At 32.2% G+C, this 24,061-nt stretch overlaps 1 protein-coding gene across 3 annotated transcripts in view; it reads left to right on the top strand.

Moving 5' to 3' along the window:
• Window positions 1–24,061, top strand: part of LOC134695926 (glutamate receptor 3-like) — a 44,461-nt gene that overhangs the window by 13,264 nt on the left and 7,136 nt on the right. For all 3 annotated transcript variants that reach the window (XM_063557417.1, XM_063557416.1, XM_063557415.1), the window contains exons 3-14: window positions 2,781–3,029; window positions 3,751–3,953; window positions 5,189–5,242; window positions 5,724–5,885; window positions 11,269–11,460; window positions 11,795–11,899; window positions 13,462–13,566; window positions 15,540–15,743; window positions 18,833–19,179; window positions 19,972–20,170; window positions 21,589–21,836; window positions 23,106–23,211. In XM_063557417.1, coding sequence (XP_063413487.1) covers window positions 2,781–3,029; window positions 3,751–3,953; window positions 5,189–5,242; window positions 5,724–5,885; window positions 11,269–11,460; window positions 11,795–11,899; window positions 13,462–13,566; window positions 15,540–15,743; window positions 18,833–19,179; window positions 19,972–20,170; window positions 21,589–21,836; window positions 23,106–23,211 — 2,174 coding nt within the window. The remainder of the gene's footprint in view (window positions 1–2,780; window positions 3,030–3,750; window positions 3,954–5,188; window positions 5,243–5,723; window positions 5,886–11,268; window positions 11,461–11,794; window positions 11,900–13,461; window positions 13,567–15,539; window positions 15,744–18,832; window positions 19,180–19,971; window positions 20,171–21,588; window positions 21,837–23,105; window positions 23,212–24,061) is intronic.

The raw sequence follows: 24,061 nt of genomic DNA, 5'->3' as shown, positions 1-24,061 counted from the left end.
CAGCAAAAGTTCCCCAATAGGTCTTCAATGCAGCGATAAATTCTTTTAGTCTTCATTATAAAAAATATAAGTTGTGTGTTTTTTTCTCTCAAGAAGACTGTATAAACTTGTGGTATATTTTCCCGTTAAGACATTCGATGTATTTTACATAAAGAATAATACATGGCAAAATCCGTATCATATGTCGTATCATCCCGAGACATCAATATCAGCCCAAGGGCCTTTTAGACGCCATCATTTTTTACTTTTATACATGGTGATATTAAGGGGAGATAACCACTTGCACAAATCGGCGTAAAAAACACCGCTTCGTTTTGAAATCAATTTGACGTTTGCGTATCCAACATTCTATTGCCGATATATTCATATCGAGTGTTTGTCTTAATGAGATGCTTTATTAAATATAAATTCAGCCCATCATTTTTAGTTTCCTCGTAGATATTTAGATTTTTCGATCAGGAGACTTGACAATTTTCACCCAAACTCCAAGTTTGCAGATAAAATAAAGAATAAAGGACTTTGATTTGATGTGTGAGCTTTGAAGAGTATAAACTATGGATACTCAAGATTATTTAGATCAATAAGTTTTTATTGCAACAATAGTATTTAGTGAGTTAAAATGAGGTTTGGCTCGTTCGTTTTTTAACTGAATTTTCACGGTCACGTGACTCTATTGTTGCTGATAAACTTGGGGTCAAACCGTGACCTGCTTTCCAACTGTATTGTGCCAAAAAATATGTTGTGAAAACTTGATGTTCGTGACGTCACATACAATATGAAAACTTGACGTTCGTGACGTTACATACCAAACAATGACGTCATTCAAAAACTTAGAGGATTTTTTAGGGTAGGTGATACAGACTGGAAAAACGAACCTTTATTAGATATACAAAATAGCTGTATTTTGTACTAAATATATGATAAATTATAATATATTTAAGTCATGACAAGTTTAAGCTGAAGATATATGTACATGCATTATGTATACATTACATTTTGACAAGAATGGCACAACACACCCTTTTGCGACACGCACTATTGGCCTATACTAAGACATACATGATAATAATCAAAGTACTGAAGTACTGAACATCGGATGACCACATGTTATGTTGGATGACAAATAAATGACAGGCGGTAATATGATACCTGCTAGACCAAAATGGACACCTTACATTAATTCTAAACACATGATATACATGTAAAGAAAATTTTCAACCGCAAACACATTTTTTTCGTTTCATGCGCATAGATAGTTATGTTTTTATTTCTAATTGTATATAAATATATGTTTATCACGACAAAATATGTATTTGTTTATGTTCTTCAAAATAATTTTTATGAGTATTCATTGAAAAAACGAATGTATTACAAGCTACTGTGGATTCATTATTCGTTGAATACAAATTTTCGTGGATTTCGTGGGTACAGTTAAACCACGAAATAATAAGTTCAACGAATGATGAATTTACTATAGGTTTGTATGCGGACTTCTTCAAAACCATGAAATTAAATATCCACGAAAACGTAAATTTTTACCAACTAAAATAAAAGAATCCACAGTATAAGGATTGTTTATTTTTGCTATCGTTACTATCTACCACAATTATGATTTCTCAAAGTCATATCCGATGTAAATATCACGATATATTAAAACCGACAAAGGAATAAAATAATACGTACTAGATAAATTCATCCTAGTTAAACAAACTAGCCATGTTTTTAAGTAAATTAAATTCTAAATATAGATAGATAAAATAGTTGATTAGTCTGTGTTATTATTTCTGTAGCTGGATAAATGTCTATTTTATATTCCAGGAAAAACTTTTTGTTTCTCATTGGCCATCATTAAGGTTTTTTTATAAATCAAGTTAAATTAAAGAAATTTTTTGAGGTAGCAATTGGCATTACACTTAAATCAAATGTTACATTTTAATCCCAGTCGGTCCATAGTTATATCGTTATCAGACAGAATATTTCGTCAAATAGGTTAATAGATATAGGAAGATGTGGTATGGGTGCCAATGAGACAACTCTCTATCCAAATAAGAATTTATAAAAGTAAACCATTAAAAGTCAAGGAACGGCTTTCAACACGGAGCCTTGGGCTCACACCAAACAACAAGCTAATATGCTACTTCAAAATGTTAAACCTTGAATCAGATTAGACAGACCTTTACAGTCAAAGCACAATTTATAAAGACAAACATTCAAATAGTAAGTGTTTTGCACTGTCTAAACAAATAAAATGATTAAGTTTAAATTCAATTGATATAGGAAGATGTGGTGTGAGTGGCAATACGACAACTCTTCACCCAAATAACAATTTATAAAAGTAAACCATTAGAGGTCAAGGAACGGCTTTTATCACGGAGCCTTTGCTCAAACCGAACAACTAGCTATGACTTGACTTCCTTGACTTAATACACTTCGTCCCAAGGGGGACATAGGGCGACTACAATTTCTCTTCATTTCTTCCTGTCAATGGCTATTCGTTTTGTTTCTTTCCAGGTCATCCCAATTTTACTTAGCTCGGTTGTTAATCCCCTGCGCCAGGTGTTTTTTGGCCTATAAAGGGCCCCTAAATTACTAGTGAAAAACCATTCAAACGGGACACCCAACGGTCTATAAACAAAATGTCTGTTTGACTTTATCTATCATGACGTTGTCAGTTTATTTTTCAATCTATGAGTTTGACTGGCCCTCTGGTACCTTTCGTCCCTCTTTAGTAAAATTAAGTAAAGTAAAATTTCAACAAATCTTTCACGCTATACTTTCAGTATGTTTATTACTCATGGAAACCATATTTAGTATCGTTACTGCAGCCGACGTCCGATCTTATGACGCCATTGAATCGTACAGCCAAGCCATGCACGTGCCTGTCATAATATACAATGATGTCCGAAAGCTCTTGAAGCCCAATTATAAATATCTTCTGCATATTGCCCCACCACATTTGAAAGCTGTAGTAGATTTCATTAAACTACATAAATGGAGAACTGCTTTCTATCTACATGTTGAAAACGATCGTAAGTATATTTACAAAATGTAACATCTTCACAAATGTATATTAACATTAACCTTTCCGTCATTATCAAAAACATAGTATGGATAATCTAGAATAAAATTTGACAACAAAATGTATTTTATTTATTGACTGAATCGAACACAATAAAAAACCGAATGCAAACTTGACATTATGCATGCCCTGCTCTATCAGGACACATAGCGTGTAACTCATGTGAAAACAAATAATCGTCATATCCCGGGATAAGACAGTATTTTTACAATAATGTATTGGTCAGAATAACTGGAAGACATCATCAAGTTCAAATTGTCGGTATATATATAAATTCCTTTTTCTAAAATTGTATCAAATAAACTCATCATAGATACCAGGACTAAATTTGGTATACGCCAGACGCGCGTTTCGTCTACAAAAGACTCATCAGTGACGCTCGAATCCAAAAAAGTTAAAAAGGCCAAATAAAGTACGAAGTTGAAGAGCATTGAGGACCACAATTCCTAAAAGAATGGCCTAATACAGCTAAGGTAATATATGACTGAAGTAGAATAGCCTTAATATTTAAAAAAAAAAAAAACATTAAAAAAAATGATAAACAAGACTTTTGGACAAAACAGAAGAGTAAACCTAAATACATTAGGGTAATTTAAAGTTCTTAAAAGAGCATCGACAACAACAACAATTACCATCATTGAAAAGTAATCGTAATTGTTTTATTTTTTCAGCTCTGTGGCCTTGGCGAGTTTCAGAAATATTCACGTTAACTAATGCGTCTGACAAAATAAATATAATACAACGACATTTAGGAAAACTTAATGATTCTTATGAACAGCTGCGGATTTTAGATAAAATGGCGTTGTCACATACAGAAAAGATATTTATTTTAGATATACTGGATCGACCAACATTACAATTAATATTAAAACAGGTAAGTGAAGGAGGAGATTTCTCTGACACATTTCCCGTCCGTTCGTCCGTTCGTTTACCGCCTCAGGTTAAAGTTTTTGGTTCAGATTGAAATTTTTGGTCCAGGTTAAAGTTTTTGGTCGAGGTATTTTTTGAAGAAGTTGAAGTCAAATTAATTAAAAACTTATTACAAATGTTCCTTATGATATTTTCTTTCTAATTTTAATACCAAATTAGAGATGTTATCCCATTTGCACGGTTACATTGTACCTGAACATAGAAATGTTAGTGCGGATGGGGCATTCGTGTACTCGTGACACATTCTTGTTTGTTTACTATTTTGGGGTTGTATATTTGTGAACATTCGGCTGTTGAAATATTAAGTATGTGTACTGTTTGGATGATGCACAATGTAAATTTAGAATATTTACTCTTTTTAACGACCTCGTTTTCATTTATTTTTAAAAAGCAGAAGCATGACACATTTTTATTCTTAAAACTTTTTTTGTTTATAACACAAAAAACAAAAATTAAGACACATTGCGACAGAAGAATACAACTTGCAAATTACATTGCAGCTGCTTAATTAAATGATATGATAACATTTAAAACACAAGAGAATTAAATTTATTTTGAGCTTAGGAAATTTCGGTCAAATCAATGATTTAAATTGGTTTTGAAAATCTATTTCAACAAATATTTTCTCCGCCACTGCTTTTTAATTGTGAAAATGTGTTTATCCGATATATATGGCGACATTTTATTTACTGCAGTCCTTTATTTTTTTGTAGAATACAACTCAATGTTTCAAAATAAACTGTTACAATACATGATAAATAGTTACTCATTGAAGACAACTTTTGTGTGTAAATAATGGATTCACAAGCGTCGGATGAATCAAATTTTATTTATCGAATAACATTCAACAAATATCATTTTCAAATTCTTGACCAAGCACAAGTACATGTATATCTTCTACCATGTTTATAATTTCGAATTCATCAGCTTTACTTCGGGCGTCTCACAAAGTACATTTGTAACTTCGTTTTCAAAAGGTCAAAAAGGCCAACTCATTTAAATTCATAAGACCATGTTTAATAGAATTGAGAATGGAAACGGGGATTGTTACAGTACCAAAAAGACGACATAATATGTACATTTATGTATTTGTCACTAATGTTAAGAACAGAAAACAGTTACTGCCACAAATTGGTCTTCAACGCAGCAAATATCTCTATATGTTTTATTTGATTTCAGATAACAGAATTAGGCATGAACAGGGAAGGATATAATTACATAATTGGTGGCATGGTATGTGAGCATTCCATATATGTATATAAAGCCACACTTTTCTTATAGTAAAAATTTATCTTGCTTCATCACTGACTTACCCTATATAGAAAAAACTCTTAAATTTCGGATAGTACCAGCTATTTACGACAAAGGAGTCTGGGTCTATCATTCTGGACTTATGAAAGACTTTTTTTAATCATACAGCCTAATAAGGCAGGCATTATTCCATTGCCTTATGGATGCAATATTAATCGAGAGTCGGGTAATCATATCTGCTTTACTGAATATGTGTAAGTGTAACAAAAATATTTGTATTATCTTCCAGATGATTTTTTAAAAAATAGTTGTTTATGAACTTGGGAAATGTTATTTGCTATTATCTTGTTTATCTTAAATGTGTGAAAAATCTAAGTAAAGTCAGGTGTCTTCATTTCGCTACTGATGTCCCTCGTCTAGTTCTACTTAACATGCTTAAAAACATTTTATTCCCAATCAAAAGGATATCCAGGAAGTGGAACTAAAAAGTTTTGAACATGGTGGAGCACGCATAACAGGTTTCCAATTAGTAGACAAAAATGGATATAAATCAAAAGTTTTAATACCTTGGGAGAAAAGGACGAAATCGGAGATAAAGAAGGGCATCAAGGCACCACCTTTCGAAGTGAGTAAACACATTATTGTAGAAATAAGCCTCATTATGGTGTCAGATAACTTGGTTACAGTACAAATATAAAAATATATATATATAAAAATGTAATGTAATTGTAGTGTCGATGGTTCATGTTTAATATGTATCTGGCCGATTTAACGAAATACATTTGAGAAGACACGTTTATTCAGCATTGTTTACAATCATAATATCTGGTACCCAACAGGTACTTTCATCCAGTCACAGATCGTACAGAACAGCCACAGCACTATTCAGAACGTATCAATATCAAATATATGACAATACTTAATATACTACACTCTCCTCTTTCTTTAGAATGAAAATAACTATTAACTGACTAGAGAATAAAACTGACTGAATATTCTTTATCTTTGACTAGAATAACTACTTTCAATAATCAAACCTAACTTATCAAATATCAAAAATAAAAAAATAAAAATTCTTATTAGAATTATTATCTTTTCAAAACAAATCAAAACTTTTTCTGTCTTTATCAAATCCTACTAATATAAAACTTTAACTGTCTATATCAAAATCCTTCTATCCTACATGTAACTAAATTATGAAACAATATAGTCATTAAATTTTGATGCCATTTTTCTCTCTCTCACTGGACGTCTTGTTACATCACCAGCTTCGTCTGAAATCGATTTGGGTGGTTCAATCGGATCATCTAACATAACACAGTCATTGTCCTTTTCACATGAAACAGTTCGATCGTTATATTTCTTTACATGTGTCGTGTTTCGACGGTATTGTACACCTTCAGGTGATTGTACAACACATTGATTACCAATTTTCTCAACAAGTTTGTATGGTGTTGAAATAAATGGAGTTGTCATTTTGTTCGTATAGTGTTCTTCAACTAAAACATTGTCTCCATTTTTCAAGTCACTTTCATACGCGTTTCTTTTCTCGTCAATATATATCTTGTTCTTGTGTTTCGCGTACATGTCTCTGTCTTTCATTTCTTCGTCAAGTGTTGTATCATCTTCTTCGCGATATATTTCGGGTAACTTTGTCCTTATAGTACGTTTGAATAAGAGTTCCGACGGTGAAACTCCAGTCACACTATGCGGTTTTGTCCTGTATGCCATTATATACTTGCTAAGTTCTCGTTTCCAGTCCATTGCATCTGCCTGAGCGATCGTTATCCTTTTCATTAAAGATCTATTCTGACGTTCCACTTCTCCGTTCGCGGCTGGATATAATGGTGTGTTTCTAACATGTTTCACATCAATATCCTCCATGTATTGCTTAAATAGTTTTGACGTAAATTGCGGTCCATTGTCAGAACGGATAGATAGTGGTAAACCATGACGCAAAAACATGTTTTCAAGCGAATCTATCATTTTCTCACTTGAAGTGCCTTTTGTAATGTCAATTTCATAATAGCGACTGTAATAATCTATTACAACAAACACAAAATGTCCAGATGGTAGCGGCCCTAGCAAATCAATAGCTAAGTATTGCCACGGTCCTGTAGGCAACTTTGTCAGTTCCAGCGGTTCTGGATGTGAAAATTGAGATGTTATCTGACAGCCATGACATGATTTAACATATTTCTCTACATCTTTATACATGTTCGGCCACCAAACCTTACTTCTTAGCATCTGTTTAGTTCCTACAATTCCCAAGTGTCCTTCATGAGCTAATTGCAAGCATTTATCTTGTAGTGTTTTTGGAATTATAATTCTTCTTCCACGCATTACTAAATATCCTATTACACTCAGTTCGTTCTTTACAGGATAATAAGCACTCATAACAGACTGGTTCCATTTAGCTTGTTGTAGACAATTTCTAACTTTTCTAAAAATTCTGTGTCCACTTTTGCTTCCTTTTCGATCTCTTGTGTTGTTAACGCTTTAGGTGTCCCTTCCTGTGCGCAAAATCTTACAAATTCTTCAGCGACATTCCTTTCTTCATGTTCTTTATAAAATTATAATCCTGGTACTTTTGATAACTATTTGAATTCACTTTTGTTAATTACCACCAGTCGTGACAGCGCATCTGCAATATTTTGTTTTCCAGGTAAATATTTTATTTGATAATTATACGACATAAGCTTCAGCATCCATCGTTGGATTCTTGCATTTTGGGTTGTTTTCAAACACTTTGTGTTATATAAACTTTCTAACGCTGTGTGGTCTGAAATAACTTCAAAATCTATTCCGTATAAATACAAGTGAAACTTTTCAAAAGCCCAAACAACGGCTAATCCTTCTTTTTCTGTTGTTGAGTATTTCTTTTCTGTTTCCGACAGTGCCCTACTCGCATAACTTATAACTCGAGACATCCCTTTATTTTCTTGCACCAACACAGCGCCTAGTCCAACATTGCTTGCGTCTGTAATTAGTTGAGTTTTATCTGCATCCAGTTTATAATATCCTAGAGTTTCTCCTTCACTGAGTGAATATTTGAGCTTTTCAAAACTTTCTCTTTGCTCTATTCCCAATCGGAAAGTCTCATTCTTCTTTGTTAATTTTCTAAGTGGTTCAGCTATGGTTGCAAGATTAGGTATGTACCTTGCACTATAGTTAACTAAGCCTAAAAAGCTTCCGATCCATTTGTCGGCTCTGTTGCGTTTAGCATATCCTTTACTCTTTCTTGTGTTGGTCCTATTCCATTTCTTGATAAGATATGACCCATAAATGTTATTTTGTCCATAGTAAATTCACATTTGTCACCATTTAGAGTTAACTTTTTCTGACGGATTCTGTCTAAAACTAGGTTAAGTCTTTCGTCATGTTCTTCTTTTGTGCGACCAAATACAACAATGTCATCTGATATGTTGTGAACACCTTCAATATCATGAAATACTTGAGATATAACTTGTTGGTATTTCTCAGGTGCGACATTTATCCCGAACATTAAACGTTTATAACGGTAAAGTCCCCTGTGTGTGACAAAAGTCGTTATCTCACGTGAACCTTCTTCAAGCTCCAATTGATGAAATTCATATCTCAAATCCATTTTACTAAACCATTCTCCGACATTCATTTTGTACAATATTTCGTCCACAGTTGGTATCGGATGCCGTTCGCGTATTATCGCCTTGTTTGCTGCTCTCCTGTCAACACATAGCCTTATGTCACCATTAGGTTTAGGAACAACAATAACTGGACTGACCCACGGAGTCTGGTCATTTACTCTTTCAATGATGTCTTGTGATTCTAATTCATCAGGTTTTTTATCCACTTTTTCCCTCAATGTGAACGGTATCCTATACATTCTTTGCGCAACTGGCTCAACTTCTGAATTAATGTGCAACTTTAATTTAAAATTTTCCAATTTGCCTACTTCTTTAAAGCAATCACTATATTTTTCTCTAATATCATTTATTGAATATATTCGGTTATTAATTCCTAATTTCAAAACACCTAATTGTATAGCTGTTGCTTTTCCCAGCATAGATACACTATTTCCTTTTACAACATAAAATGCACCTTCTACACTTTCAGATTGACCTTTAACATTTATTTCACATGTTAATTTTCCTAACACCTCTAATGGTGTTTCACTACCATAAGAATATAATTTCTTTTCTGATTTTTCAGATTTACAAACAATTTTCTAAATTTTCAATTTTTCCCACAATGCACTTGAAATTATATTTACTGATGCACCGCTATCAATAACACACTTTATATTTATGCCTCCAGCATTAATTTCAATTTCATCATTTTTATCACTTTGATTTTTCACAACATGCACAATAAATGCATCATTTTTATCACTTTTGCATATTCATCATCATCTGATTCCACATAGTTGACAATACCTTTTGCACTTTTATTACCATATTAACCATATCTTCTTTGATTTTGTTGCCCTCCTTGTTTCGTTTTACACACGGTTCCAAAATGACCTTTTGTCCCACATTTATTGCATTTTTTACCTTGTGCCGGGCAAGATGGATCTTTACCGAAGTGTCCTTCTCTCCCACACCGATAACATTTTAATCCTGATTTTGTTTTCGTTTTGTTCTGTCCATATTGTGTTGGTTTTCTTTGATTGACTCTATTGACACTTCTGTGACTACTTGATGGGTTGTTGCCATAACCAGTTGCACCCTCCATTTCACGAGAATGCTTTTCAGCCATTTCTAAAGTTCTTGCAATAGTTCTTACATCATCTAAAGTCAAACCTGGTCCCTTTTCAAGAAGTCGAGTACGTAATCTATTAGTCCAAATAATTATGACGTCTTGAAAGGCTATTATAATTGTTTTCTTTGACGCCTTACATCAACGTCGAAGTAAGGCGTCAAAGAAAAAAATTATAATAGCCTTTCAAGACGTCATAATTATTTGGACTAGTAATCTATTAGAACGACATTTTTCTATGACCTGGTCCCTTACTTGTGCGTAAATGTGAAGTAGATATCCTGTACATCGAGTCTAGTCCAAATAATAATGACCACTTGAAAGGCTATTATAATTTTTTTCTTTGTTTCTTTGGCGCCTTACAGTAAGGCGCCAAAGAAAAAAATTATAATAGCCTTTCAAGACGTCATAATTATTTGGACTACATTGAGTCCTGCACAGTGCAATAATAATGCTTTCTTTTGTTTCTTGACGTCTACACCTTTGCCTGTTGCATAAAGTTCAAAACTTCTCAGCCACCGAGTCCATGATTGTCCGAGTCTATCTCCACTGACATCGAAATTTCCAACTGGATTTAAATCGATTTTAGCTGTCATTTTACAAAAATCAGCTTATCACATTAAAGTTCAATGTTTCTTCTTTATCCTCGTCGCCAATTGTAGTGTCGATGGTTCATGTTTAATATGTATCTGGCCGATTTAACGAAATACATTTGAGAAGACACGTTTATTCAGCATTGTTTACAATCATAATATCTGGTACCCAACAGGTACTTTCATCCAGTCACAGATCGTACAGAACAGCCACAGCACTATTCAGAACGTATCAATATCGAATATATGACAATACTTAATATACTACAGTAATGAACTACAATTCACATTCACACGTCAGTCAAACAGTTGAAATTCGCTAGGACAGGAAGCAGCCACAAGCAGTGGCATCGACCGAGTGGTTATAAATAAACTCATTAAAGATACCAGGATGAACATTTTTTACGCGAGATGCGCGTTTCATCTACAAAAAAGTTATCAATTACACTGGAATCAAAAAAGTTATAAAGGTTTATAACAAAGCACGTTTTTGAAGAGAATTACGGACCAAAAATATCGAAAGATTGATTTTGCCAAATACAGCTAAGGTTATCTATATCTGGGATTGAAAACCTTAGTATGATGTTTCGATACGACTGGATAAAGCGATTCGTCTAATTGTTTTACACTATAAGATTATTGCGTATGGGAATTTATGTAGATTGAATTTGCTTGTAGATGAAAGATATATTTCTGTTGGACAGCTTTTGCTTTCTACAACAAGGCTTTGAGAAAATAAATCGAGAAAGTCCCGATTTAGTACGGACGAGAACTGGTATACATTATAATACAAATTCTTCAAAAGAAATAGTGTGTCATAAACATAAATTTCTTGAAAGAGGACCAAAAATTTTAGAGTTTCTGAAGAACGTAAGTTTAAATTTTTTTTGTTACAAGTTTGACGTAAAATTCACTAACAAAACTTTCAATATAAAAATAAAACTTTATTTGAAAAGACCAAAAATAAGAGGAACACGAAACAAAAACAAACCAATCAATCAACAAACTAAGCAAACATAATGAAATTTAAAACAATATCATGACAAACAAATATCAAAGAAAAAAAATCAACAAACAAACAAACGATGACAACAAGACATAGTTGTTACTATCAAATACAGTTTATGCAAGAATGACACCACAGAAAATAACGATTTTAAATAAAAAAATATTTTGTTCTTAATGTATAAACTGTTATTTTCAGACATCAGCACCGTGTCTTTCGGGAAATGTACAATTTGATAAAAATGGATACCGAACAAAATACAACTTTGATGTCCATTCTTTGTATAAAAAGAAATTAAAAAAGGTAGGTTTATGAAAAATCATTTTACAATACTGTATGTGCGAGAGCGAAGTTGTCAGACATGTGAGTGTTCAGTGGTTTGTAATAACTTGATCACAGCGACGGGTGCCTAATGTTGAGCACGATATGCTTAACCTTTCGGGCCACCTGAGATCATTCCAAGTTTTTGGTGCGGTCCGTGTTGCGTAGTCTCTAGTTTTCTATGTTGTGTCTTCTGTACTATTATTTGTCTGTTTGTCTTTTTTTCATTCTTAGCCATGGCGTTGTCAGTTTATTTTCGATCTATGAGTTTGAATATCAAAGTCCCTTTGGTAACTTTCACCCCTCTTTTGTCAGACGTATGTTCTTGTAGTTGTCAGAAAATATAAATGAACTTGGTTTGTTCAAATTCTCATGAAATAGGAAACTTTGTACTTTTAAAAAGATGTATCTGTTTTTGCATTATTGTGTAAGTAATAGCTCGAAACCCGATACATTTAAGCAAGATGTCATTGATTAGATTAATATATCATTTCATGCCGAAAGAAAAAGCATGCTTAATAAACGGAAATATGCAATAAATTTTGACCTCATGTTGAGTTGTTAATTTGTTTTATAGTTTTATGACCATTTAGGATCACGTGAAAATATAAACTCATCTAATACATTAACTCTTTGTAAAACTATACGTTGTTAGGGCTTCATATTTCATATGTCACCAGGGACTCTTTGGAAATGCATTACGTGTATTCTAATTTGATAAATATAATTTGTTTTTGAAGTTTTGAAGTTTGCATGTCTGACATCAAAATGCAATTATATTGAGATTACAGATGTCTAACTAGATGATGGATTATATTCTTTGTCTAATGTCAAAATGTACTGTAATGGTTCTAAAAAGATTAATGCAACCATAATCAAATTATAAAACTAATATTGCATTTCTAATTTTAAATCTTACGCACCGATACTCATCTACATCGATACATTAGTTACAAGTGCATCAGCATTATATTTTTTTTCTTCTTTGTAAAAAACTGTAAGTACACTATTATAAGATCTTATAATGTTTCACGCCGTTTGCGAGGGTCTGAATGGAGTTTTGAGAATGGAGAATAATGGGCAAAAAGAAGAGTTTAAAGTGCAATAATAATAAAAAAAATAGAGACGGACGGGGTAATAAAACATAACAAATAGACAACAATTGGGTGCTAGAACATAAAGCATAGAGAACAATGAGCAAACAGTAGAGATTAAAAGAGACACATGGGGTGTTAAAGCATATACAATAGAGAGATATGACATGCTTATACATTAAGAATAGTATGAGAGACAAATGTGGTGCTAGCACATTAGGAAAATATCATTTTGGGCAAAAAAAAAATCAAAAAAAATTGAGAATTATGGGCAAGTATTATAAAGAATAGAGAATTATAGGCACGTATTATAAAGAATAGAGAAGATGATACAAATTAAAAAGAAATGAAGGGCCCATCCAGACCATTACATACATTGGAGGAAAGGTAGGGATGTATATAAATGAATGATTGCGTTCTGACTAATGTTAAATATTCATTGCATTGTAGATTGGAAATTGGTCGTCTGAAACTGGATACAACAAAGATGTAATTGATGCTCTGAAAAAGAAACCAAAAGAACATAAAGGCCCATACGTAGTTACATTAGTTGTGGTAATTTCTAAACTTCTTATTTTCTATTATTAGTGATTTATAAACGTGCTGTTTTGTTGAATCGACGTGCTTGTTTATTTATAAACGCCGGCTATCGGTACATATTTGGTTGTAAAATTATTTCAATGATGTTACAGTAGTCATTATGTTGCATTATTATCCCTAGTATTTGGCACTTTTCTAATGTGCTTTTTGTGGTTCTTGATTTAGACTACCGACGGATTTGATTACAGTGCAGCCAATGAGTCTTTTGTAGCCGAAATGCACTTTAAGCGATCAAAATATAATTTGCAAATCTTTCACAAACAATCTTAAGATTGAAATTGGTAGTAAACTATACTTGCATATGGGTTTTGCTCATTGTTAAAGGCCGTACGGTGACCTATATTTGTTAATGTATGTGTCATTTTAGTCGTGTGTGGACAGTTGTCTCATTGAAAATCATACAACATCTTCATTTTTTATAATAGCAAGTATTTTTACTTTTTTTTTGTTGTTGTGAAAAGAGCCGCTGTACTTTTGAAACGTACAATGAATTCAAATATGATAACCAGTAATGTGTAAGAAAACAACTGCAAATATGCCTTTAAACTTGTATAAAAAGATAGTTTTTAGGTTTTAAAATTTATATTTTGTTTACTTACTATATACATATATGTGCGTGATTGTTCTACAATGGATTCGTAAATGGAATTTTAAAAACACAAATGTCATACATATAATTCTAAAAACAGAGTTATTTTAAAAGAATAATTGCTTTCACAAACTAGTTAATCGTTTACTCGACAAAGACTTTTCAAGAGACCATGATACTTATCATGGTCAAAACATGAAATACAGCAATTTGATTGGTTGATTTTCGAGTCTGAGTTCAAAAATCATGCTCGAAAGTTTAATGACCGTGAGGGAGTTTTTTGTACTAGTACTCTAAAATCAACCAATCAAAATGCTGGATTGCATTTTTCGAGCATGATTTTTGTGCTCCAAGCACTGAGCAAAGTTTTATTACTTCTACACAAGAGATCGCAATTAAAAGTTTTGAATCATTCAAGAGAGTATGTATCAATATGCAAACTTTAAATTAAAACCGATAAGTGAGTAAGCTTCTGATGTTTTCATAATTTGGTTTTCAAATTCCACATTGATGCAATTGTAAGGATTAACAAAATACTATAGCAATAGTAAAAGTTTCACATGCAGGATATGGCATTTTTGTTTATTATAATTCTCTTATATCCTTTAATACGACAAACAAACTGTTCGAATTGAAAAACTGTAACATGAGTAATCATGGCTTGTAAAGCGTAATATTATAAACATAATATAAAAAGAAGATGTGGTATGAGAGACAACTCTCCACAAGAAACTTAAATTACACAGAAATCAACAACTATATAAAGGTCACCGTGCGGCCATCAACAATGAGCAAATTCTGTACCGCATAGACAGCTGTAAAAGGCTCCCAAATGACTCTGTAAAACAATTCAAAAGTGATAACTGACAGACTTATATATGTACAAATAATAAACGAAAAACAAATATGTAACACAGAAACAAACGACAACCACTGAATTACAGACTACTGGCTTGGGACAGGCATATACATGTACATGCAGAATGTGGCGTGGTTAAACATGTAAACAGGATCCCAACGCTTCCTTAACCCGAGACATTGGTTTAACAGAACAACATAAGAACGAGCTATACAAATCAGTTGAAAAAGGCTAAACGCATCAGATGGACAAATATAAAATATGATGTGGCTGGGAACTTGTACAACCCAACATCAAGGCATCATGTACAGATCTCTGAGTACTCACAGTTAACTGACAGCTAGGCTAGTTTAAAGACACTAACAACATCAATAAAAAAACATGCTTTTAAGACTAATTAACTAAGGTTAGTTCATTATCTAAAATCATTTTAGAGTCTTTATAATTTCAAATGAATGTTGTTTATTTTTTTTTAAATAGGAGGCTCCGTTTGTTATAAATAAGACAGATAAAAATGGGAAGGAAGTGTTTGAAGGGTTCTGTATTGACATGTTCAATAAACTTGCCAATAGTTCACAGCTTCAACTAGATTATGTAATACGAAAGCGGAATGATACCAAATATGGAGCCTGGAATAAGAAAACCAAATCCTGGGATGGTATGATATCTGAACTTATAGAAGGAGTAGGTAAACAATTATATATTTCTTTATAAAAAAAACACATATGCTGTTTATATATAGTTAGTAGGTGATGTCAGAAAATTTCAACCTGTTTGTATGAGTTTTAAGAACTGTAAGATGAACGAGGACTAGCGAGCCTTCAAAATGTTTATGCCAAATACAAAAACTATCATATTCTCTGAAATTGACACGATATTGTCTTATAGTGCAACTGAAAATTGATACAATTATGTTTATTAAAATATTCACACACAATTATTGTTATTCCCGGCCTAAACCAAACACCAGTTTGTGTAGAAAAGTGACGTAACATGAAATGGACTTGGCCTGAAACATTCATTTGTTACTATATTAATTATTTGTTAAATAAAAACAAACAGAAGTTTTAGTTGCTGTATCTAGGCTAGGAGCTTTTCTTTTGAGACCTCTTTTTCTTTCACTGTACAAACAAACTAGGTAAAACAATTAGAAAACAATAAATATTTGTACCAAGCTTTAATTTATATTTCAGTATAGTTTTAGTGTTGTTGAGTAACCATCATATTGACAATTATTTTGGAAAAAAATGGTTTCAAAACGAATGAAATTTGAACTTTTTAATCCATGAAATAAACATATTGTATGTGATTATGAATACGTATATGCAAACAAGAATAACAAAAGAGATATTGTCTTTTTTTCTCAATAAGATAGCTAATGATTAAAATTGTTCCAAATTGAATGTTTACTCATCAAAATTTTGCATGCCGCAACAAACAAAAATAGCTGTTAAGGTAGCAGAAACCGAATAACATCAGTGAGGCATAAGTATGTACATGTACATGACAAAATCCCATTCCTAATACATGTGCGCCAATGCAACAGTTGTCTCTCTCTTTTCATTGTTAAGTAATATGCTAGTTACAAAACGTAAATCTTTTTTGAGTGTTTAGCGGGAAAGGAGTAGGTCCGGTATTGGCCGATTTTGGCCTCAAATTTTAAGTTCATCTGAATAATTTTGAACACTTTTTAAACAGTAATGTGTCTATTTCAGTTGATTCAATTAGCTTATGTGAAAGATTTTAACTGATTTAGTCATTAAAAACGCTCCGAATTAAACTTAAATATAAAAAATCTATGAAATATTAAAAAAAAATGACACTTTTCATATGGTTTGTCAAAAATGAAAGTTGCGGCATCCGTGTTCATCCTCAATCTTTATATATGTTATGTATTATTATTAAAATCAACTTACATTTCAATATTAAGAAAGAACACAAATGCGCACACTTTTAATTCAGACGGAAATCGTCAAAAATTAAACTAAAATGCTAAAATTGTGAAGATTTCAGTAATTTAGCATGACTTAAAGAAGCTTTTCCCCGATATATGTGCTCTATATTGTCAATAACAGCCCATATTCATGTAGCAGAAGCATTCTTCTTTCTAATAAATAACTTAAAGTTTACATTTAACAATTTGTTTAAAACTGCTATATTTTGGGGCCAAAAAGGGGTCTTACTGGACATACCCTTTTAATCAATTTGTACACGGAAGTTATAGTTTTTTCCTCGGAAAAACTATTAAAATTGATAATATCACATGGAGGTAATCATTATCTGAATAAATATTTCATTTAGTGAACATTATAAATGGCCATTTTTAATCGATAAAGTTAAATACCGTTTTATCGCAGAAATTTAAAGTTCATTTGTGAATAATTACATTACATGTAAGTTTCATTATAATACGTTATTCTGATTGGCTAACATGTTATTCCTTAAACAATTGCATCAGACAATAACATTTATCGTGCATGATGACACGAGGTCCGACAAAAAAGTGCACAGGTGAATTAAATAAAACTGGATAAAAATCGTGTTTTCATGATTTTAGCTAATAAAATGTAATTATAAGTATTGAATACTTCTTTTTGAAACTTTATAGGGTTGTAAAAGCGTTGACCGTGCGTACATTTTTAGAATGAAGCGCTTCCGCGCTTCATACAAAATGTACTTCGGTCAACGCTTTTACCACCCAATAAATTTACAAAAAGAAGCATTCAATTCTTAATTAAGGATGGTCGCTGTCGTATTTGAAGCTTCATAAAATATCTGATTATCATTTCTACTATGAAATGCCACTGTGCTAACTAAAGACTTGACGATGCTACATTTGCCAAAGTCAACGGACGTCCTTGGACTGGACGATCTAAAATTTGAACTTGCCTGGCAATTTTACGCCCACAATGTTACTAGTATGGTGTGTATTGGATAAAACTGGATCAACGTAGATCGCCGAAGTAGTGATAAGTCATGCAGCACTCTTCTCTGGTCAAAGATCGACATATCCGGGTAAAAAAAATCTATGTTTTAACCATTACTACATTTAACTGGTATACTAGGTTTACGTTGAATATCCAACAAAACAGTCCATATACATGTATCTGTAACAGGCTTTGTCATAACGGAATTTGGAGACCTTATAATGGAATAATTTAGTCCTCGGTATAAAAATGTGCAAATTTTAGAAGTTGCTGTAGATTGAGAATCTGAATTTTGTGGAATATATGTATGTACCGAATTTTAACTTGAGTCACGTTTTTACTTCTCCTGTCCATACTGGTGTCGACTTTGGCGGTGACCACCTTCCGGCGTACACAATATGACATATTTTGTTGTTGAAAGTACCATTATGTGTTTAGCTATATTCTACGTCCACAGAATAAACCTTAGATTTTGAACGGCATAACGTTATGGTGACAATATTTTTCTTATTTATACCTTAGCTGTATTTGACATAACTTTTGGGAATTTTGGTTTCCAATGCTCTGACACTTCGTACTTTAATTGACTTTTTTTTTAGGTTATTGGGATTCCAGTTTCACCGACAAGTGTTTTGTAGACGAAACGCGCGTATGGCGTAAATTCAAAATTTGATCCTTTTATATATGCTGAGTTTGCTTTCAGCCTTACATTCATTTACAAAAACAATACCACGATTAATTTACAAATACCAATGACTACCTATGCATATATATACATGTATATGTTAAGCTGGTGTGAGTATTTTCTCATGTTGTTGTTTAATGTGAGTCTTTTAATCATTTTAGGAGGCGGATATCGCTCTTGGTAGCATATCAATCACTGAAGAAAGGGAGCACGTGGTTGATTTTACAAAGCCATTTATGAATACCGGAATAAGTATCATGATCAAAAGGCCAGATAAACAAAAACCAAACATACTATCATTCAAAGAGCCTTTTTCTAACAGTATGTGGATATGTATTATGTGTGGATTTGCTGGTGTTAGTCTTGTGTTGGTGTTGATTGGACGCTTTAGTCCTTATGAATGGCAAAATAATTCAAATACTGGCCCATCAGAAGATTTTAGTGTACTGAACTCTTTATGGTCATCATTTGGCGCGTTACTTCAGCAAGGTTCAGATTTTCTTCCAAGGTAGGTTTACAGTCGATCTCCTTTTAACAGAAAGACATTTCACAACATCGACACTTCTACAAAACGGAAAGTCCCTAATCAAATGGCAAAATCAAAGGACAAAACGAATAGACAACAACTGTCATATTTCTGACTTGGTACAAACATTTTTAAATGTAGAAAATGGTGGATTGAACCTGGTTTTATAGCGCTAAACCTCTCACTGTTATGACAGTCGCACATTCGTAACAACGCTTTAAAACTAGTTCTAAACCACTCTACAACAAATTATGAATGAGGTAACTCTTAATGCTATGTCCAATCGTATGAATAAGAATACGAATAATAATACTTTATTAATCCCATTATGGACCCTTGCAGGTTTTAAATCTCATACAATGATTACAATGATTTGTGTTTTGTGTATGCATAATTGTAACTTGGACTGTAAACCCGGAATTACATCACCAGAATAGGTGTAAAAGTACCGTAATCAGCACACACAACCATTAAAATAATGATTGGTGGTCATTGCTCGCTATAATATATACTTTTATATCAGTTATCAAAGGTATGAACATCAATCTGAGTTAGACATTGACTTACAAAAGTTATGGTATTGTAATTTTTATTTTGGGTAACCGTAACAAAACACGCATCAACAGTGTAATTCAAAGTCTTTGAAAAATTCTGATAAAACCAAAAGAATAAAAGACAGAAACAGGTACAAATGTTATTAATATATTTGATACTTATTATTAAAAGCAACCCAATAGGTAACAGTCATTTTTATGAAATGTATATCTATTTCAGTTCAATATCTGGTCGCATAGCTGAGTGTGCCTGGTGGTTTTTCACATTAATCATAGTATCATCATATACAGCAAACTTAGCAGCTTTTCTAACAGTGGAAAAACTTAATATACCAATTAACTCTGCAGATGACTTAGCAAAACAGTCCAAAATAAAGTATGGTATCTCGAAGGGTGGTTCTACAGAAAAGTTTTTCAGTGTATGTTTCACGAAATAGTTAAAAAAAAAGATACACATTATTCGATATTTTAGTATTAAGGAAATTATTTCTTCATTCACCAACAAAAGTAGTAATGTTATTAAAGCCATTGCAGAAATTATTTTGTGTTGCAATATATATAATACGATGTTTTATTAACGTAAGAACCCGCTTTTAAAGTGTGTATTGTAACACCTGATATTTTATCTAGTAAGTTCAAATACCTTAACCTAAGGTAACATGATATAATCTACATTTTTTTATGATATTTTAAACATATTTTTGCACCTCTCCTAAGTCAGGAATCTGATGTACAGTAGTTGTCGTTTGTGAATGTAATTTATACGTGTTTCTCGTTTCTCGTTTTTTTTATATAGATTAGACCGTTGGTTTTCCCGTTTGAATAGTTTTACACTTATCATATGTCTAGTAATTTTGGGCCTTTTATAGGTTGTTGTTCGGTATGAGCCAAGGCTCCGTGTTGAAGGTCGTACATTGACCTATAATGGTTAACTTTTTTTAAAATTGTTATTTGGATGAAGAGTTGTTTCATTGGCACTCACACCACATCTTCCTATATCTATAAACATGATAAATCAGACGTTGGTTATTTATTTTTTCATGACAAAAGTAAAATCACAAAAATACTGAACTCAGAGGAAAATCAATTCGGAAAGTCCACAATCACATGGGAAAATCAAAGTTTTGACTGTAACCGTCTCGGCAGCAAATTAATTTTATTGCATGTATGTTTTTATTTGCGATTTCAACGACAGAATAGATCAAATGTAATTATATATGTTTCCAAATACCTTTATATCATCTGACAAATACCTTTATATCATCTGACAAATACCTTTATATCATCTGACAAATACCTTTATATCATCTGACAAATACCTTTATATCATCTGACAAATACCTTTATATCATCTGACAAATACCTTTATACCATCTGACAAATACCTTTATACCATCTGACAAATACCTTTATATCATCTGACAAATACCTTTATACCATCTGACAAATACCTTTATATCATCTGACAAATACCTTTATATCATCTGACAAATACCTTTATATCATCTGACAAATACCTTTATACCATCTGACAAATACCTTTATATCATCTGACAAATACCTTTATACCATCTGACAAATACCTTTATATCATCTGACAAATACCTTTATATCATCTGACAAATACCTTTATACCATCTGACAAATACCTTTATATCATCTAACAAATACCATATTTCAAACAGTTCAATTTATATATTTTCTCTTTAAATGTGTTCCTGATGTAATGTACAATGTTTTAGATATTGATATTAAACCATACACAAATAATTCAACTTTGCTTATATCGTTTCTGATATTCATTGATTCTTTTGACGAGTAATCGCATTTATTTCAGACTTCAAATGTCTCAGTTTATAAACAGATGTGGGAATTTATGGAGGCAACATCACAAACTGCCTTTGTAAACGGCAACCTAGATGGTTGGAACAAAGTGTTAGAAGGAAAAGGGGAATATGCATTTTTGCTGGAATCAACTAGCAACGATTATCGAAATCAGCAAAAACCATGTAAAACGATGAAAGTTGGTCATAATCTCAATCAATATGGCATAGGCATTGCAACCAAACAAGGAAGTGAATTAAGGTAATACACTATATTTATCAGTTGATCATAAATATTTGTTAAGTACACTAGATATTCGATATCCTTTACATAGCCCTAACCACAATGAATATAAAACAAAATCAAATATTTGTGAGGTGTTCAATAAATGAAAGGTGTCTCAATCATTTACCGAGCTCAAAATCTTTTAAAACTAAAACAAAGCATTGACACATTTAGAAGAAGTATAGTGCATTCAGCAAAGAATAACGGTTGTTTAAATAATATATCAAATAAAATTTCTTGAATTGCACTGATTTTCTACCACACGACAGGCCACACTGAATTAAAAAAGATGTTGTCTGATATTCTATGATACAGCTATCAATTAGAAACCAAAAGAAGCAAGCCCAAGTACCGATGCATTTTCTTAGTTTAGACACATATACATAGTATCGTTCAAACATTTTGTGATAACGACCGTAAATAATTCGTACTACCATTCTTGGTTGCGCTTCCCCAAAAATATATCAAGAGTTGTTTGTGTAAGGAAACTCTTATTTACGATATACACATCCTAGCAAGATTTGTATGCCCCACTTATGGTTTTTTTTTCTGATATGTGTGTCAGTTCGTCCGTTCGTTTTTTCGGACATAATTTATAACGAAAATGCAGTTCTAACTAAATTTATTTCAAAATTAACTTCGTTTGATATTGTTTATCAATGTTCAAATCTCACATCTTTAAAAAAAATAAAAAAATTGGAAAGGAATATTATAACATGTATAAGCTGCAAAACTTGTTTCCCAGTCCACTTTAAATAAATATGTTTAAACTAAAAAGATACACAATCTGTAAATTTCAGAATCAGTGTCTGACAATTATTCCGGTATCGAGAGCTTGACTATTTCGATACCATGACGATAGTAAACCAATTCAAAGAAACATCGTATTAAGGAACCATCTCGGGATGGTGATCGAAAAACCTATGAATGGTCGCTTTCAGTAAAATTTCCAAGAAACTCATTAACGTTATCTTTATCAGATGCACACCGCTGCTATAAATAGTAAGCAGAGAAACGTAACAATTAAGATTTGCAAACACAATATGATGGGTTATTGTAATGTAAAGGATAACAAATGGGAAGTTAACAATTAGAAAATGGAAGTTATCACGTTTGTCATATATTTTAGTTTGAATTCGTATGTCAATATAAATAAGATAACAGAGACATAAAGAATTTAAATGGATATGCATACTCGACTTTATGTTGATATTAATAGTTTATAATATAGCGTTTATATTGCAGCCGAAAGTTAAATTTAGCTTTACTGGAAATAATAGAAAAAGGTGAACTGATTAATTTAAAACAGAGATGGTGGTACGATAAAGGACAGTGTGGTCAATCAACAGCAGTAAGTTGTTCATAATTAATCAATATTTGTTTCTTATTGGTTATAGTTATATAGCTTTTCAACTGTTTCGAATTTTTTTCATTATTGACTTTTGAAAAATCGGCCTTTATATTTCCTGATAAAAGTTAATCTAAAAATGCACTTCGGACACAGGAAATTTATTAAGTATTGCTTCCGTTTGTTTGTCTGATAAGTCAATGGTATTGGTATGCAGTTCTACTATTTCCATCGTTTGTCATGGCTCATTGACATTTGGTTCATTGACTTTGAATGCTTTGCATACTATACTTGTATGATTTTTAATTTTAGTTTCTTGTGTATAATTCGGAGTTTAGTTTGACGTCCATTTTCACTGCACTAGTATACATATTTTTAGGGGCCAGCTGAAGAACACCTACGGATGCGAGAACTCTCGCTACATTGAAGACCCATTGATGGCCTTCGGCTGTTGTTGCTCTATGGTCGGGTTGTTGTCGCTCAAACACATTCCCAATTTCCTTTCTCAATTTTATTTTATACAATTACATAAAAATGTATTTTAACTTGAACATTGCATCATACTTTCCACATAGCCGAAACATATATACCGTTAATCAATTAAATACAAGGCCTTCCCAAACTTTCATTTGACAGGTAAACAAAATTTATGATGTCAAATTTTTATTTCAATAACTATGGAAGCTTTATCTTTTAATTTGTAATTTTTCAGCAATTAGATTTTAACGGAGCTTGTTTTTGGTCGTAAAAGTTACGTTTCAAGCTCAACCGCGAATGTCATCTATTGATTGTTTATTCTTAACTACACGAGAACGACAATATGCATCATACGTTTTTTCATGAAATAATTATT

Source organism: Mytilus trossulus, chromosome 14 (assembly GCF_036588685.1).
Source record: "Mytilus trossulus isolate FHL-02 chromosome 14, PNRI_Mtr1.1.1.hap1, whole genome shotgun sequence".
In the NCBI taxonomy this organism is placed as follows: domain Eukaryota; kingdom Metazoa; phylum Mollusca; class Bivalvia; order Mytilida; family Mytilidae; genus Mytilus; species Mytilus trossulus.
The sequence above is the reverse complement of the archived record's forward strand: the minus strand, read 5'-3'. Positions and strand labels throughout refer to the sequence as shown.